Here is a 15,638-nt window from a genome sequence, read left to right on the forward strand (position 1 = left end):
TCGCGTTATCCTTCATGTGCTGATAAACAAATTGACGTTAACAGTCATTCGTGCGTCGGCTACCAACGAGTTACCAATGCTCTCATACAGGCCTGTGTGTCGGTGTATCGCGGCATGATCTGATAGGAGGGAGTTCGTGGAATTCATGCAGAGTTCGTGGAGTTCGTGGCAGTTCGTAGAGTTCATGGACTGCATGGCAGAGTTCGTGGAATTCATGCAGAGTTCGCGGAGTTCATGGAATTCAAGGCAGTGTTCGTGTAATTAATGGCAGCCTTCATATAATTCATGGCAGAGTTCGCGGAGTTCATGGCAGAGTTCGTGGAGTTCATGGCAGAGTTCGTGGAATTCATGGCAGAGTTTGTGGAATTCATGGCAGAGTTCGTGGAATTCATGGCAGAGTTCGTGGAATTCATGGCAAAGGTCGTGAAATTCAAGGCAGAGCTCATTCACTTGCAGTTTGGCGTTGCTCTAAAGAGATAATCTCTGCACTTCAAAAATTCCGGTATTCCGAATTACTTTTCCCCACATTTCCAACCCACATTATGCATTAAATTTCCATTTCGATCAAAGATTAAATTCAAAGGAAACATAAATGACTCCGGCTCAACTACTAGTTCCGCAAGGAGTTAGTTGAGTCGTTATAGAGTTACTCCTGCTTCCTCTGAACCAGTCGTGACATGAGCAGAACCAAACTGTGAGTTTTTAGCCCTGTAATTCTTCCCGAACAGATACCGTTATATAAATACTCGCTTAAAAACTCGTAGCGGTACTGCTTTGCAACTTTGCCGTGGTGTACTTGGACTTCGCGAAAGCGTTTGACAAAGTTGACCATGGAGTGCTCTTCAGAAAATTAAGACTGCTGGGAGTCAGAGGTGAATTGCTGGCATGAATCCACAGCTTCCTAACAGAAAGTCTGCAAGCTGTCGTTGCAGAAGGCTCGAGATCGAGTGAGGCTAGGGTGAAGAGTGGAGTACCACAGGGAACGGTACTCGGCCCAATCCTCTTCCTCATTCACATCGCCTGGCTGTGAACCACGTCACTGCATCGTCATTCGCGGACGACACCAGGATACTAATGACCATAACGGACAGGAGGGACTGCGAGAGGTTGCAAGAAGACCTCTCTGCAATATATGACTGGGCCCAAGTGAACAACATGCAGTTCAACGGGACCAAGTTTGAGGTTCTGAGATACAGAGGTAGCGGAAGAGCTGGTATGGAGCACCGCTGCCTAGCACCTGACAACTCGGAAATCGAAGAGAAACAACTTGTTCGTGATCTAGGAGTGTTGATGAATACTCAGATCAATTTTGGTGATCACGTAACGGCAATATCCGCAAGATGTAGGCGACAGATGGGGTGGATCGGGCGGACGTTCAGAACAAGAGAAGCGGAACCGATGATCACACTCTTTAGAGCCCTTGTAATACCAATTCTCGAATACTGCTGCCAGTTCTGGACCCCGTTCACACTCGGCGCAGTGCGGCAACTGGAAGGTGTCCAGCGAACCTTCACTTCCAGGATCAGAGGGATGGAAGAGTTGAACTACTGGGAGAGGTTGAGGCGCCTGGTTCTGTACTCACTGCAGAGGAGACGGGAGAGGTATGTCATTCTGTACACATGGAAAATGATAACCGGAATGGTGCCAAATTTCGAGAGCGAGACCTTCTGGATTGAGACATATCACAACGAGAGAAGGGAGAGACTGTGCAAGATCCCCCATTACGTAACAGATCCGCAGTCATATTTCAATCCCTGCGGGAAGGATCACTTTCCGTGGCAGGGCCAAGGCTGTTCAACGTCCTACCAAAGGATCTAAAAGAGGGGGAGTTCACCCTGGAGACCTTCAAGAGACAACTGGACGTTTTCCTGGGCACAATCCCAGATCGACCTCCCCTGCAACACTACCAGCGGCGAGAAGCAAGCAACAGCATCGTGCATCAGGTGACCTAAATGCGGGCGGATGAACGATAATCAGAGGCGGCGATCCGTCGTGGCCTGGGACTGCTATGTCCTAAACAAGTACTAAGATTACCAAGATTGCTGTGTTGAATTATGGAGGCTTTTATGCGTATAAAGTGTCTATCCTTTCTTATCCTTTTATTAACTAGACGCTATTAGTTAGAACTATACGTACTTATTATTAATGACACAACTTCTGTACAACTAGAGTATTTGAACCCCACAAAACAGCAGTCTTTCAAGAAATCTAAAAAATTATAATTGGTTATCAACTAATGAGAAAGATTACATTCAAATGTAATTAACTTCAGCCGATTGGAAAGTAGCATCATTATGCAGATCAACACATTTTCGCGTATCTTAAATGCAATTACATAATTGAGTTGTGAGTATTTATCATACTAGTAATAGTCAGTTTTAGGAGGGGAGTGTTGCTGGAAAAATCGTGAACTTAATTGAATTTTCAAAAAGGTATATTAGTCAATTCGGGCTTAGTCAATTTGGCATGAATGACGCTGTGTAATTTGGATCAGCACCGGTATGCATAGAAGGATATTTGTTAATTATCACGGTAATATGACAAAGTCGAGCTAACACGTTCATATTTTCTCTGTTTCATGAAATAGCTGCTATAAGAAACAACATGTCTGAGGTTTGCACTAAGATAGCCAGCGGCCACACGGTGCATGAGGTCGACTGCGCCACTAAAGAGAAGATCGACAAGCTCCTGACGGGACCGTGGGCGGACGTGGTGCTGCTGAGGCCCCACAACTGGGTCGTACTTCGTAGATTCCTGCAAATTCACGAGAAGGTCTACAACTTCAAGGCTTGGGGGGTTCGCTTGCGCCAACTATGAAGATTTTTAATAATGGTGTGATTTCATATTAATTTTCTATGTATTGTGGAATAACAATTAGTTCCTTGCACAAATTTTGAACATGAAATTTTAATCCTCCTCTTATGTGGCATCTCTTATCGTTGCGTCAAACGACATATCGCTTAGCTGTTTTTTTTTTGGTAATTTACTATGCGCAGAAAACAAATACTATTTTATTTAGAATAATTTCACTGAAAGAATTTGTATATTGCAGTTTCGACCAGACGATATAGTGGTGATGACATACCCTAAATGTGGTACCACATGGAGCCAGGAGATCGTCTGGAACATGAGGAACAACCCAGACCTTGACAACCCAGACGCCGACGACGCACTCTTCATACGCAGCCCTTACCTTGAGTGAGATTAGTGTGGCTAATTTGTGCCTAGCATTCAGGCTGTATACTTCTTACTTATAGCTGTAAAGGCTAAGAAATTAGCCCGGCGTTTTTGGCGTTTTACCAACAGTAAATGCACCAGAAATGGTTGTAATTGTGACATTGTTATATTCGGTTGATAATACTTTTTAAACGTGCAATGAATTGGCATAATTTAACATGATAGTACCTTTCTTTATATTGGACCAAAGAAGAGACCAAATTCGTGGAGTTTAATCCCATCACGTTCTAGTTAGTTATGATTGCAATATCATTCTCCTTTCTTTTCACACTTCTCTGGTGGAAGCGGTGAAATTTTTTATGCGTGACACCAATATTTGTGTTTTTAGTCCAAAGAAATAAGAAGCAAAGACATTGTCCAAATAGCGATGAACTTTTTACTTTTGTGTAATTGGTCCTGACTCAATTAACGCCCGGCTAAATTGCGTATCAGTGCATCGTCCGCTTGCTGTGAGTAAGGGAATGAGTCGTTATTTGGACAACATGACCCATTCATTTTTCGTTCAATTTTGTCATGGTTATTTGGCTTGTTTATTCGTCGGGTGCACAGGATGGACATGCTTTCCGTGCCTGAAATGCCGGTCGACGCTGCTGCAACGGCCGTCTTCATGAAGGGCATCGAAAAATACGTCAAGGATCTTGACCAGCTTGTGGGAACTGCGATTTACTTTCAGGTACGGTAAAATAATTACGGATTATTCCTACGACTTATACTATACTACTTCTCTAACGAAATGCTGAAACTTCATATACAGCGCTTTAAGAGGTCCTTTCGTAATTTTTACAAGGAAGGCAAACCTATTTTCTTGAAAACATACAAATTTGAAATATTATCTTTGAGTTTTAAAAGAGTTGCCTTAGTTACCCTTTGGTTGCATGTAGAACACTTTGTTGATATCAAATATTATTGGCATTTACATTTTATTACAAATAAATGAGGATTTACGCTTTGTACTTTTGAATGACAGACCTTGAATTTTAAATATTTTTCAGGTGGCTGAAGCTCACTGGAAGCCTCGCACTATCAAGACTCATCTGCCCTTTTCCATGCTGCCCAAGAATCTATTGGACACATGCAAGGTTAAATCAGAAAAATGCGTTAGTCATATTGTCTAAATAGTGACACGACTTTTGCTCGTAGTACTGATACGCCAGTTTTGCAGAGCCAAAATGGGTAATGATGACCCATTTGGCCAATTCTCACTGATTTCTCTGAGTGTACCATAAATTCCTTTGCCAACCTCACATGAAATTCTGAAATTCAATTCATAATTTTAATGCATTTAATTCATTTCAGCTAAAATAAAAGTGGGTTCTAAAGAAATCGTGAAATTACAATTCGAAACGAATGGTGAGACAAGCGTTCATCAAGTTGGTTTCAATGTGTGACTGTTGAATTTCATCACTTGAAATTAATTAGTCTTGAAATTAATTAATTAATCTTGAAATTCGAGACTAATTAATTAATTAGTCTTGAAACACTTGAAATTAATTACCTGCCATCTATTGAGATGGCAGTTAATAAATTATAACGCCTAATTTACTCTTCCCATTGACCCCACAGGTTGTTTACGTGTCACGTAATCCCAAGGACAACGTATTGTCCGCTCAGCACCACTACAAGCTCGCCAAACTGCACAACTTCGTCGGCACTCAGGATGAATTTGTTGACCTATTCGTGGAGGACTTGCGTGAGATTCATTTATATTTTGGTGCTGTTGTAAGGTTATAAATATAATAAGACACGGCAATCGTCGTATTTTTTCAATGTCTTTCAGTGACAGTTGCCGAATTATTTAAAATCCTGATTTTACTATGTTCTAGAAAAATGTTCGCGATTTCAGTGTTATTTAGTGAGTGTATTTACAGGGTTGTGAAGGAAATAGTATACCTCAATTGCGGTATTTTTACTTTTTTTCAGTGTTATATAGCCCGTACGGGCAGCACCTGAGAGAGGCGTGGTCCCGACGCCACCACCCCAACTTCTTCATGACGACGTTCGAGGAGCTCAAGGCAGACACCCGCCAGCAGCTCACGAAGCTCGACGCTTTCTTGGGCACCGGCCTTACGGACAAGCAGTTCGACAACGTCAGTGTTGCAGCACTCTATATCACTCTTTACTCACGCACACATTATAATTCATTCACTATCACTCATTTTACTCACTTACCCGCTATCACTCACTCGCCCACTCATTCTCTCACTCACCATCACTCATTCAAATGGTTTTGATGTTTGCTACTGATTAGTGAACAGGACAACAGATTTCAGGCTAGAATATTCAGAACAACAAATTTCAGGATACAATATTTGTTCCAGGCAGAACTGATATATGTCATTTATATTATATTGCAATATATAAATAGAATGCAGATTTTCTTCATCTCATAAGAGTTTCTGAATGTTACGCACTTTTTCAGATTTTGCAGACAACCAGCTTCCGGACCATGCAAGAGAAGGACCAGATGCAGAAACTTAACGAAACATCCTACAATATGGACGAGGGAAACAAGGAAGGACTGTTCGTCAGGCAGGGTGAGGGATGAGTCCGCCGAAATCCCGGACAAGTCTTATGACTAAAAGATAATTATCCTGATATTTTTTTGGCTGCATTTCTCACCGATTGTTAACTAATGATGGATAAGAATTTACTTGAAACATTAGCATTTTTAATGAATTTTAGAACGATTTTATCGTTCATTTCAAAATTATGGATTTGAAATGTATCAGTACACCTCAAATTTACTTTACTATTATATATAACATATTAACACGTCTAAAATTTTCTTCACCTGTGATCCAAGCACAACTAAGTCTTATTTTAATATATACAATAGTTTTATACTTGAGCGGATAATTACGGTTAATGTTTATTTAGTCAGCCTAAAAGTTTTTAGCTAATATTCATATGATGTTTTCTAGGCAAGGCAGGCACCTGGAGGGACAAGATAACTCCAGAACAGAACGCCAAACTCGACCTTTGGATCAAGAAAAATTTCACCGATCATGGAATCGACTTCAAATACGACTGATTGCCTACCAAGTCTATAATATTTCGGGAAATGTTGTAATGAAATGATTTATCTAATGAACTGTTTTATTCGAACTGAATCGAACATATCTTTAAAAGTTATAACGTTGAACGTATATTTGTTTCACTAACAGAGCCGTCAGAACTTATTTCAACAGGCTTTGTCATTATGTGGGTGATTGTGCTCTTTATTCTTGTATGACATTCTTCCTTTTGTACTTTTATTTCTAGAAATATTTCGAATTTTTGCGGCAGTTTGAGGAGGGTTCAAAAGCAAAACTGTGCAGCATTTTAGTGAGCATCTAGTTAGGTAATTTCTTTGTAATTCTGTATGGAATAAATATATTTTAATTAATAATCACATTATTTGTGTTTGATATAGCCTTGGTATTAAATATAGTCTCCAAAGGCTTGAATTGCCCAAGATTGGAGCAGTGAATTATTGATTCGAGAACTTCAGCATGTTGTTTAAATTTTACGCAATAAGGCAAGATGGTCGGGTGGTTAAGAATGAACGATTTGCATAGCTGACCAGTACATTATTATATTTTATTTATCGCACTATATCATATTATATTTACTGTTTACCAAATGAAGTACTCCACCATGCATTCAGAACTGTAGCATTAGCCGTTCTTTATTTTACTCAGTTTGTGGTTCATGGCAATGATGTAGAGTCCATCCGACGTCCGGACCTCTTCGGGTGGACGGACCCCTCCGGGACGACCCGTCGCTCCCGTTAGGCCAAACACGGACACAACTGCTGGACCTGCTGAGAGCTGTTTTTTTGGCCTGGCGGCGCCTCAATGTGGGGCGTCGCTTCTACCCATCGTCTCTCCTACCCTCGGCCGCAGCTCGTCCATCTGACCAAGTCACTATCGCATTTCTTCTTTTGATGGCGGGTATCCACCCTCACCCGGCCCTGACATCTCTCACCCTTGTGGCGTCTGCGGGTGAGAGATGCAGGCTGCTACCGCTGTAGCCTTTGGGTCCACAAACGGTGCTCTGGGCTCAGCAGGGCGTCCCAGTATTACCACACCTGCATGGACCTGCCCCGGGTGTAATGCAACCCCCCCCCCTTCCCACTGGACCCCACTGGCCCACCTCAACTCTGACCACCTTCCCATTTCCATCTCCCTGGACTTCATGAACTCTCCCAATAACCGTCCTTTCCGCACCTACATCAACCTCCGTTGTGCAGATTGGGACGGATGTAGAGGAAATAGATTTATAATAGATGTCGGGGAGACGTCACGTCTCCCCGACACATAGCACGTGATCGTTCTTCAAGACTTTAATAAACCGTTCAAGGGCAAGGATTTTCTTCAATGAATAAAAAGTTTCAAGTAAATATAATTAACAATGAATAAATAGAAACAAAACACAACAAACCTAACACCCTAATCCTAACCTAACTTTAACTTGACTTTAACCGTGCGTTCATTCACTTTCACTTCACTAATCACGTCCAAATATAGAGTTCATAACTTGAGCTCATATATCGAGTTCGAACATCGAGGCCTTCCTGAAAATAGAACAAAATAACGCTTGAAATAACTAACTAAAGAATGAATATATAATAAACAAATTAACACGCACAAATAATCAATAACACGAAACTAAAATCACTTCTAAAATTGAACAAACACAAATATAACCACAGAGCTATCGATTAACGTACCTCCACGGCAAGAACACAAGACACAATGACAGGTAAAACGCAATGTTGCTGGAGGTCACGGCTAAGGTGATTGAAAACTACAAATGACAAAATCAAAATCCTAAACCTAATACATTGCAACTTAAAAATCAGCAATAAATCTATTTCCTCTACACGGTTACTCCGCCGACACAAAGGCCGCTTTTAGCGCTGCTGCTCTCCCTTCCTCTTGCTCCCAAGGAGAGGTCTTCTTTAGGAGGGCTCTCACTCCGGCGGCCCGCCGACATATCCCTCGCGGATGGAGAAGGGATTTCATTCCCAATCTTCCACCGTCAGCCATTCCTCTAATTCAAGAGCGCGACAGGACCCGTGCCTTGAACCCCAACCACCCCAGCCTCCCGGACCTCAACAACATCTCAGCAGCCATCACCACACACTCCCGCACAACCTGGATCAAGTAGGTCCAGAAATCCAACCTGCAGAGAAATCTATCCAAATTTTGGTCGCTCCTACGCTCCCTCTCCGGCAAGTCAACCAGACAAGCCCCTAACCAACCCATTTCCTTCAATAATTCTCATGTCACCGCAGACCATATCATAGCCTCATCCTGCTGCCGCCAATTCGCGCTGGTTCCCCACAACTAGCGTGAGCCTTCCTGCAGGTCCATCTACAGAGGCATCAAGCGCCGCAATCCCCTCTCCGACACACCCTCTGAGTTCACCCCGGATCAGACCAGACTGCCACTGGCTCAGACTCCCTCACTATCCTCCACCTCCGTCACCTTGGACCCAGAGGCATCCAGTACCTTACCCAACTTTACAATCTGTCCCTCGCCAAGGCCGACATCCCTGCCATCTGGAAGTCGGCCACAATCATTGCCATTCCAAAGCCAGGGGAACCCCCGTCTATCAGCTCATCATACCGGCCCATTTCCCTCCTGTGCCCGTCTGTGAAGGTGTTGGAGCGTCTGCTCCTCCCATCCCTTTATGCAGCGCTTTCACTGGTGGACTCCCAGGATGGTTTCCGCCCTCTCCACTCCACAACATCTGCCCTACTTCTTCTAACCCAGGCCATAGCTACAGGCTTCAACCAGCCTCGCCCACCAACCAGGACAATAGCAATAATGGCAATAGACTACAGCAAGGCTTTTGACACCGTGCCTCATGCCCAGCTCATCTCTTACATCGCCACCACTCCTCTCCACGCCAATATCTCCGCTGGCTGATCTGCTACATCAGAGGCAGGTCAGCCAGGTGCTCCTACAACAACTGCATCTCCTCTCCACGGCCGGCCCACGCTGGAGTCCCACAAGGATCCGTCATCTCGCCCGTTCTCTTCAATTCCTATGTTTCAGACTTCTCCCAGTCCGCCCCCCAAATCATCTCATATGCGGACGACTTCACTGCCGCTGCGGGGGTCGTTCAGATAGCCGACGAGTCTGCAGTCATCTCCAACAACGCTTCCGACGTGGCTGCGTGGGCTCGTCGGAAGGGGTTATCGGTATCCATTCCCAAATCCCACACCACCCTCTTCATCTCCGATATTCTTCAATCACAAACAGACCCTCATGTCAGCTGGGAGGGGTCCGACCTTCCACTTTGTCGGACCCCGAAGCTCCTCGGGTTCATTTTTGACCCCCACTTCACCTTTTCGCCACATCGCTGCGATATGTCAGGAAGCCCGCCCGCGCCTCAACATCCTCAAGTCTCTTGCCGGAACCAGCTGGGGCCAGCAGAAGGAAACCCTCTTGGTGACTTTTAAGGCCCTTATTAAGTCCCTCTTCACCTACGCTGCCCCAGCGTGGTTCCCCAACGCCTCTCCTTCGTCAATCTCTAAGGTGCAAACTATTCAGAACTCAGCCCTCCGCATAGCCACGGGATCTCTCCAAATGGCCTTCGCTTCCTATCTGCACAGCGAAGCTCAGGTCTTACCCGTGGCTGAACACCTCTCTGCTCTGCTCACAATACCTAGCCAGTGCCCTACGACCGCACCATCCCAGCTACCCTATCGTCACCCAGACATCAGGGCCCCGTCCCATGAAGCACACGCTTCAGACTCGCTTCCTCCCTTCAGTCTCTCACCTGCTGGAGGAGGGTTCCCTCCCCCCCCCCGACTCCTACCCCACCGTCCTCAGGACCCTGCACAGCTCTGCTGTCTCCTCTTACCTGGCATCAGCACCTCCTAACAGAGTGTTGCTTCCCCCTGCCCCCTCCGTCTCGTCCAGCGAGCTTTCCCTCCCCAGGGCGGCCAGAAGCACCCTTTCCCAGCTCCAGTCTGCTCCACTCTGGCTATTCATCTCAGCTCAACTCATACCTTGCCCGCACCATGGTGCAGCTAATAGCCCTCTCTGCCCTGAGTGCGGCACTATATGGACCACACCACCCATCACTGCTTCAGCTGCCTATCGCACTCCCCCTCCTCTGCGGGAACGTCACCGAGCAGCGGTCCCGGCAACGAACAACAACATGTTGTAGAGTTATGTATTAAGATTAAATTTATCTTATTAGAAAATGAAATAAAAATTTCATGACACTAAAATTATGCCCTTGAAACGTTTTTGTTTGGTTCGTCGTGGATCAACGTTCTTGGGTGTGCGAATTTCTGATTTCACCAGCCGTTAGTTCCTCAGTTAAGGCTTGGCAACTACGATATTAAAGGCGGTGATATGGGTTGAACTTGTATGAAATTATTGATTGTTTTATAGAATTGTTTTTTTTTTGGTTTGTCGTGGATCCTATTGCTTAGGTGTGTGAATTTCTGATTTCACCAGCAGTTACTTTCTCAGTTAAGGTTTAGCAACTACGATATTAAAGGCCATGAAATGCGTTGGACATGTATGCAATTCTTGATTTTTTTAACCGAAGGTCATCTCCGGGAACATGCACAGGTCATTTGGAAAATTTAGAGGGAAGCCTTTTCGTGAGCCATTGGATTTACCCAGATCACCAAAAAAGAAGTTATGATTTATATTTCTGCACAACCATATCTTGAACACAAAGATCCGGTCAAAGGACACAATATTAGATCTTCTGTGATCAAGTCACGAAAGGTACAAGATTTGGCGACAGGTCACATCAGGCCTACTCTTCAGCGCGGACATCACTATGTTATATTATGAATGATTGAATTCTGGTGTATACTCTCAAAATCTCGAAGCCTCTAAATGAATTTAATGTCTGTATTTCTTTTCCTGAATGGATTTCGTAAAGTTCAGAGTATCAGACGGTTTGAATAAAATTTCTCAAGCCGAAAGTCACTAGAAATTTTGTTATTATGTTAACATTTTTAAGCTAATCTTTCAAAGCGACTCGAGTTAAATTAGCTCAAAATCATAGTTTACGATGATTTTATGACGGTGATATTTTTGTCCGTCAATATCTGCTCCCGGTGATGACGTGCTCCTTTGAGCAACCAATTTCTCCACCGCTATTGAGTGAACAGACGCTTTGTAGAAATTGTGGTGCGGTGGTTGGTGACTTGGCAGCAAGTTGGCGCTAGGATCTGATAGCATAGCATAGCATAGTGATGTCGGCGCTGAAGGATAGGCCTGATGTGGCCTGTCGCCGATTCTTTTCAGGATTGACGATAGTTTGAATTAGCTACTAGACTTACACCGGGTTCGATATGGTGCTAGTCATTCCAAGTCTGAACATATATTTTTTCATAGCTTTATGTAATCTGTTCTTGAACGCGTTCATACTCGTAGCGCCAACGATGCAATCGGGGAGGCTGTTCCACATGTCGGTGATTCGAAGCGAGGAGAAATGTTGTCGCGTGGATAAGTTGCAGCGCAGTTTTTTTAGTTTATAGCCGTGGCCCCCAGGTGTTTGTTCTTGTTTCAGATTCTAGTAATCCTTTGGGGACCTTGTATAAACCATGATTATAGGCCTACTTGTATACTTCAATGTGGTTTCCTCGCAGACGTCGATAACTGAGACTTGGAAGCTTCTTAATCTTTAATCTTTCTTCATAGGACTTGCTCTTCAAGCCTGGAATTATCCTTGTTGGACGTCTTTGAACATTCTCTATTGAATTTTTGTCCTTTTCAAATCTCGGTGACCACACAACGTTTCCAAACTCTTGGTTCGGTTGCACGACACCAACAGACAACTGCTTCATTGCTTCTGCATCTAGGAACTCCTAAGAGCGTCTGATTAGTCCAAAAAGTTTGTTGGATGTATTATTATTAGCTTGCGTTTCGACATGCTTAGAAAATTTCAGCTCCTATTCCATGCAAACTCCGAGATCTTTTTCCACACTAGACTTTTCAATCATTAATCTCTCGTTGCAACCATGTCTTCTCAAACTGTAATCTTGCTGTTCATTGTTCTTCCCGAGGTGAAGTACTTTACACTTGTCTGCATTAAACCGCAGCTGCCCCGTATCAGCCCAGTTAACTAAACTGTCAGGATCATCTTGCAATTGCGCTTTATTTGACGCATCCTTCACTGCATTGTAAACTTTTGTGTCGTTGGCATACATGGAGCACACGCAGGACACTACTTCTGGCAGATCACTTCACTTAACGCAACAGCCGCTAATGCAGAACACTGTCGAATGCTTTTGCAAAATCGAGGTACAATGCATCCACTGGCTCCCTTTCGTCCAGCAGGAGAGTCCAATCGTTTAACATAGACAATAAGTTAGTGGCGCAGGATCTACCGGCAATACAACAATGTTGACAATCTGATGGGAGATAGTGAACAGTCAAGTGATCGATAATCCTATCACTCACAACAGATTCCATCACCTTACAAACAACAGTTGTCAGACTGACAGGGCGATAGTCACCGGGGCTACTTCTGTCACTTTTTTTGAACGATGGTATTACTTGAGCTTATTTCTAATCGGATGGCAAAGTTCTTTCGTTCAAGGTTTTTTGAAAGAATACTGTCAATGGGCCGACCAGAATGGTTGCTACTTCTCCAAGCAATCTGGGATGGAAGCCGTCTGGTCCACATGACTTGTTGGGATTTAGAGCTACCAGGCGAATGAGAACCTCTTCTTCGTGTATTAAAACCTGGAAAACTGTTCAAGTCCTCAACTGTGAACACACTGCTGAAGAACTGATTAAGAACGTTCGCCTTGCCCTCATCAGAGGAAAACTTTCGTTGGTCTACTTTCAAATCAGATATAACGTCGTTTGTCTTACACTTCGAACTAGCGTACAAAAAGAAGGCTTTCGGATTCTTTTTTGCATTTTTAGCAATATTTCTTCCGCAGTTTTCCACTGCAGTGCGACAGACTTTTTGCTTTATTTCGAGCTTACTTCTTGTTCTTTAGCTGGGCTTTAACTGTACTGTTCATCAACTGGGACTTTTTGACTCCTCCAAGCGTAATCTTAGGTACACAGGCATAAACTGCATACATAACAGTTTCTATGAGAAATGTCCATGAATCAGCCACATTCATGTCCTTAATACACTTACCGTTTAATACATCACCGCATTCACCGCTTCACGGAGTTTATCATAGTCGTCTTTCGCAAAGTTCAAACGTTAACGCTTCCGAAGCGTCTTATCTGCACAGCACTGAAACTGAAAAACAATGATTGGTGGCCGCTTTTGCCCATCAGAGCCTCGTGACGAAGCTCATCTAAAATTGATTCTTTACTAGTAAACACTAGATCTAGAATATTTGGGGTCTGTTTACCCCTTAAATGGGTTGGCTTGGTGATGTTCTGGATTAAAAATGAGTATCGCACAGACTCCAAGAATAGGGATGATGGGTGATTCCCATCTCTTGGAGAAGATTCATCTGCCCAGTTATTTCTGGATGGTTAAAGTCACCAACGATCAACGTATGCGATCTGCTAAAAGTCATGCTCGGTAAAAGAAGAACTGATTCTACTTAAATTCTATCATAAGATACCTCATGCCTATTGCACACTGCATCAGTCAGGCGGATACACGAAACTGCTAACTAATTCTTTGTACCTTTCCATGTGTACAAATTACACGATTCTTGCATTTATTTCCGAATAGAATCACGTGACTGTCTCTTCAAATTGTGAACTAACCGGTTGAAGATGTTCAATATGCTGGTGTTTTTTAGCGCATTTTCTCATTTATGGAAAAAATGCACTATTGTGCTCGTCATGTCCGTCCGTCCGTCTGTCTGTCCGTCCGTCTGTCCGTGACCTCAAGTTTTCGTCGACGAGAAAATGCTCTCTCTGTCACTCACTGCAGTGAGAACTGAGTTATATTTTTTAACTTTGTGATTACAATAATTAAATGTTGAAGTGAAACATGATTCGCAAAGAATGTAACAATGCAGGAAGTGAATCTACCGAACCTGTAGTCAGTACGACGTCCTCTGTGTATTTTATCTGTGTTTTCTTTTATAATAATAATAAATTATGTTCATGTTTTTAAATTAGTTAAAATTGATTTGATAACTAAGATATTTGGCTTAAAAATCAAGGTATTTTAAGGATAAATATATCCTTAGGTTTGAACTTTCGTATATGAAGAGCAAGCCCTCATCGCCTGGCATAAGGTGCTTGTACACGGGGATAGTGCAGACGGCTAGTAAATCTGACTAGTGACGGTCGCTAGGTGACTATCCGGCAAGTAAGCCTGTACACGTGGAGAGTATAAGGTGACGCTATCTTCTCGTTCGCGCCCGCCAGTGAGTCGTTAGAAGCCGTCGAGTGAGGTCTGCGAAGATGGATAGTTGGATCACTTTCAACGACTCGAGTCTGTACGTCGTTTTTATACTCTTTATTCGAGCCCTTAAAAATACAGCGTCAGGAACAACTAAACCCTGACTAATAAGGCCTTCTTTCCGTTTCAAAATACTCTTTTCATTTTGTTGGAGTAACCATCATGGCAAACATTGTACTTTAATTCATATTTTTGGAGTATTTCAAAGAATAACTGAATATCGTCTGGAATCCACTTTGTTGGATTCCTCTTAGAAACATTATCGTTCAAACAAGTCATCACTTGACCCAAGATACTTCACAAAAGCGGCACAGAAGCTCTCACCATGGCTGCATCAGCGCTACTAGCCACTTCTCCAGCTCAGAAATCAACACATCGTTGTCCCTATCGACCGCGTCTCCGGCACTTGCCGGCGCATGCCTCTGAAGCGGCTGAACCCCTCTATACACGAGGCTAGTAGCGTGGACAGTTCATGCGGCGGATGAACTAGCGGCTAGTACTATCCCTGTGTACAGGCACCTATAGGCTTGCCTAGCCTCGCCTCCGTACCAAAATAGTTCCGTTCATCTCTTAAAACTTGTGATGAAATGTCGGACTTCAGTGAGACGACGTCTATTATTGCCCCGTTGAAAATTTTTGTCGAATTTTCAGTTTGTTAATGGAGCACTTGACCTTTTATGTAAAATCAAATGCTAAAATATTTTTGACAAAAATTTTGGCTGAAATTGTTAGGTTGTTTAAGCCGCTGCAAAACAGCAATGCTTGAATCAAGTTATGTTTCCAAAACTTATGTTATCAAATTTGTGTACAGTAAATCTGAATGGTTATTTTTAAAGATTAAAAATTTTACATTCGTGAATTTTTTCATTCCCCCGATTCCTTTTTATTTCCCGATATAATAAGGAAATTTATTCATTTTACGCCTCCAATTATTAAGACCTTTAGACACGAGTCTTCAAAGGGCCAACGGGATTTGCGGATCTGAAGCGCGTTGTTCCAAATCGAGCGAGCTTTACTCTGAGACCGGGGGTCTAAAAGTCGTGATT

General features: G+C 43.3%; 1 protein-coding gene across 1 annotated transcript; it reads left to right on the top strand.

The window, feature by feature from the left end:
* Positions 1-3,076: 3,076 nt before the first annotated feature.
* On the top strand, positions 3,077-6,561 carry LOC108667851 (sulfotransferase 1A1-like). The gene is made up of 7 exons (XM_047883176.1): positions 3,077-3,198; positions 3,787-3,910; positions 4,230-4,334; positions 4,801-4,927; positions 5,158-5,324; positions 5,657-5,771; positions 6,159-6,561. The coding sequence occupies exons 1-7, from the start codon at positions 3,077-3,079 to the stop codon at positions 6,266-6,268; spliced, it is 870 nt and encodes a 289-aa protein (XP_047739132.1). The 3' UTR covers positions 6,269-6,561.
* The last annotated feature ends 9,077 nt before the right edge of the window (positions 6,562-15,638 follow it).

This window comes from Hyalella azteca, unplaced genomic scaffold, assembly GCF_000764305.2.
Source record: "Hyalella azteca isolate HAZT.00-mixed unplaced genomic scaffold, Hazt_2.0.2 contig12191, whole genome shotgun sequence".
NCBI classification, from domain to species: domain Eukaryota; kingdom Metazoa; phylum Arthropoda; class Malacostraca; order Amphipoda; family Hyalellidae; genus Hyalella; species Hyalella azteca.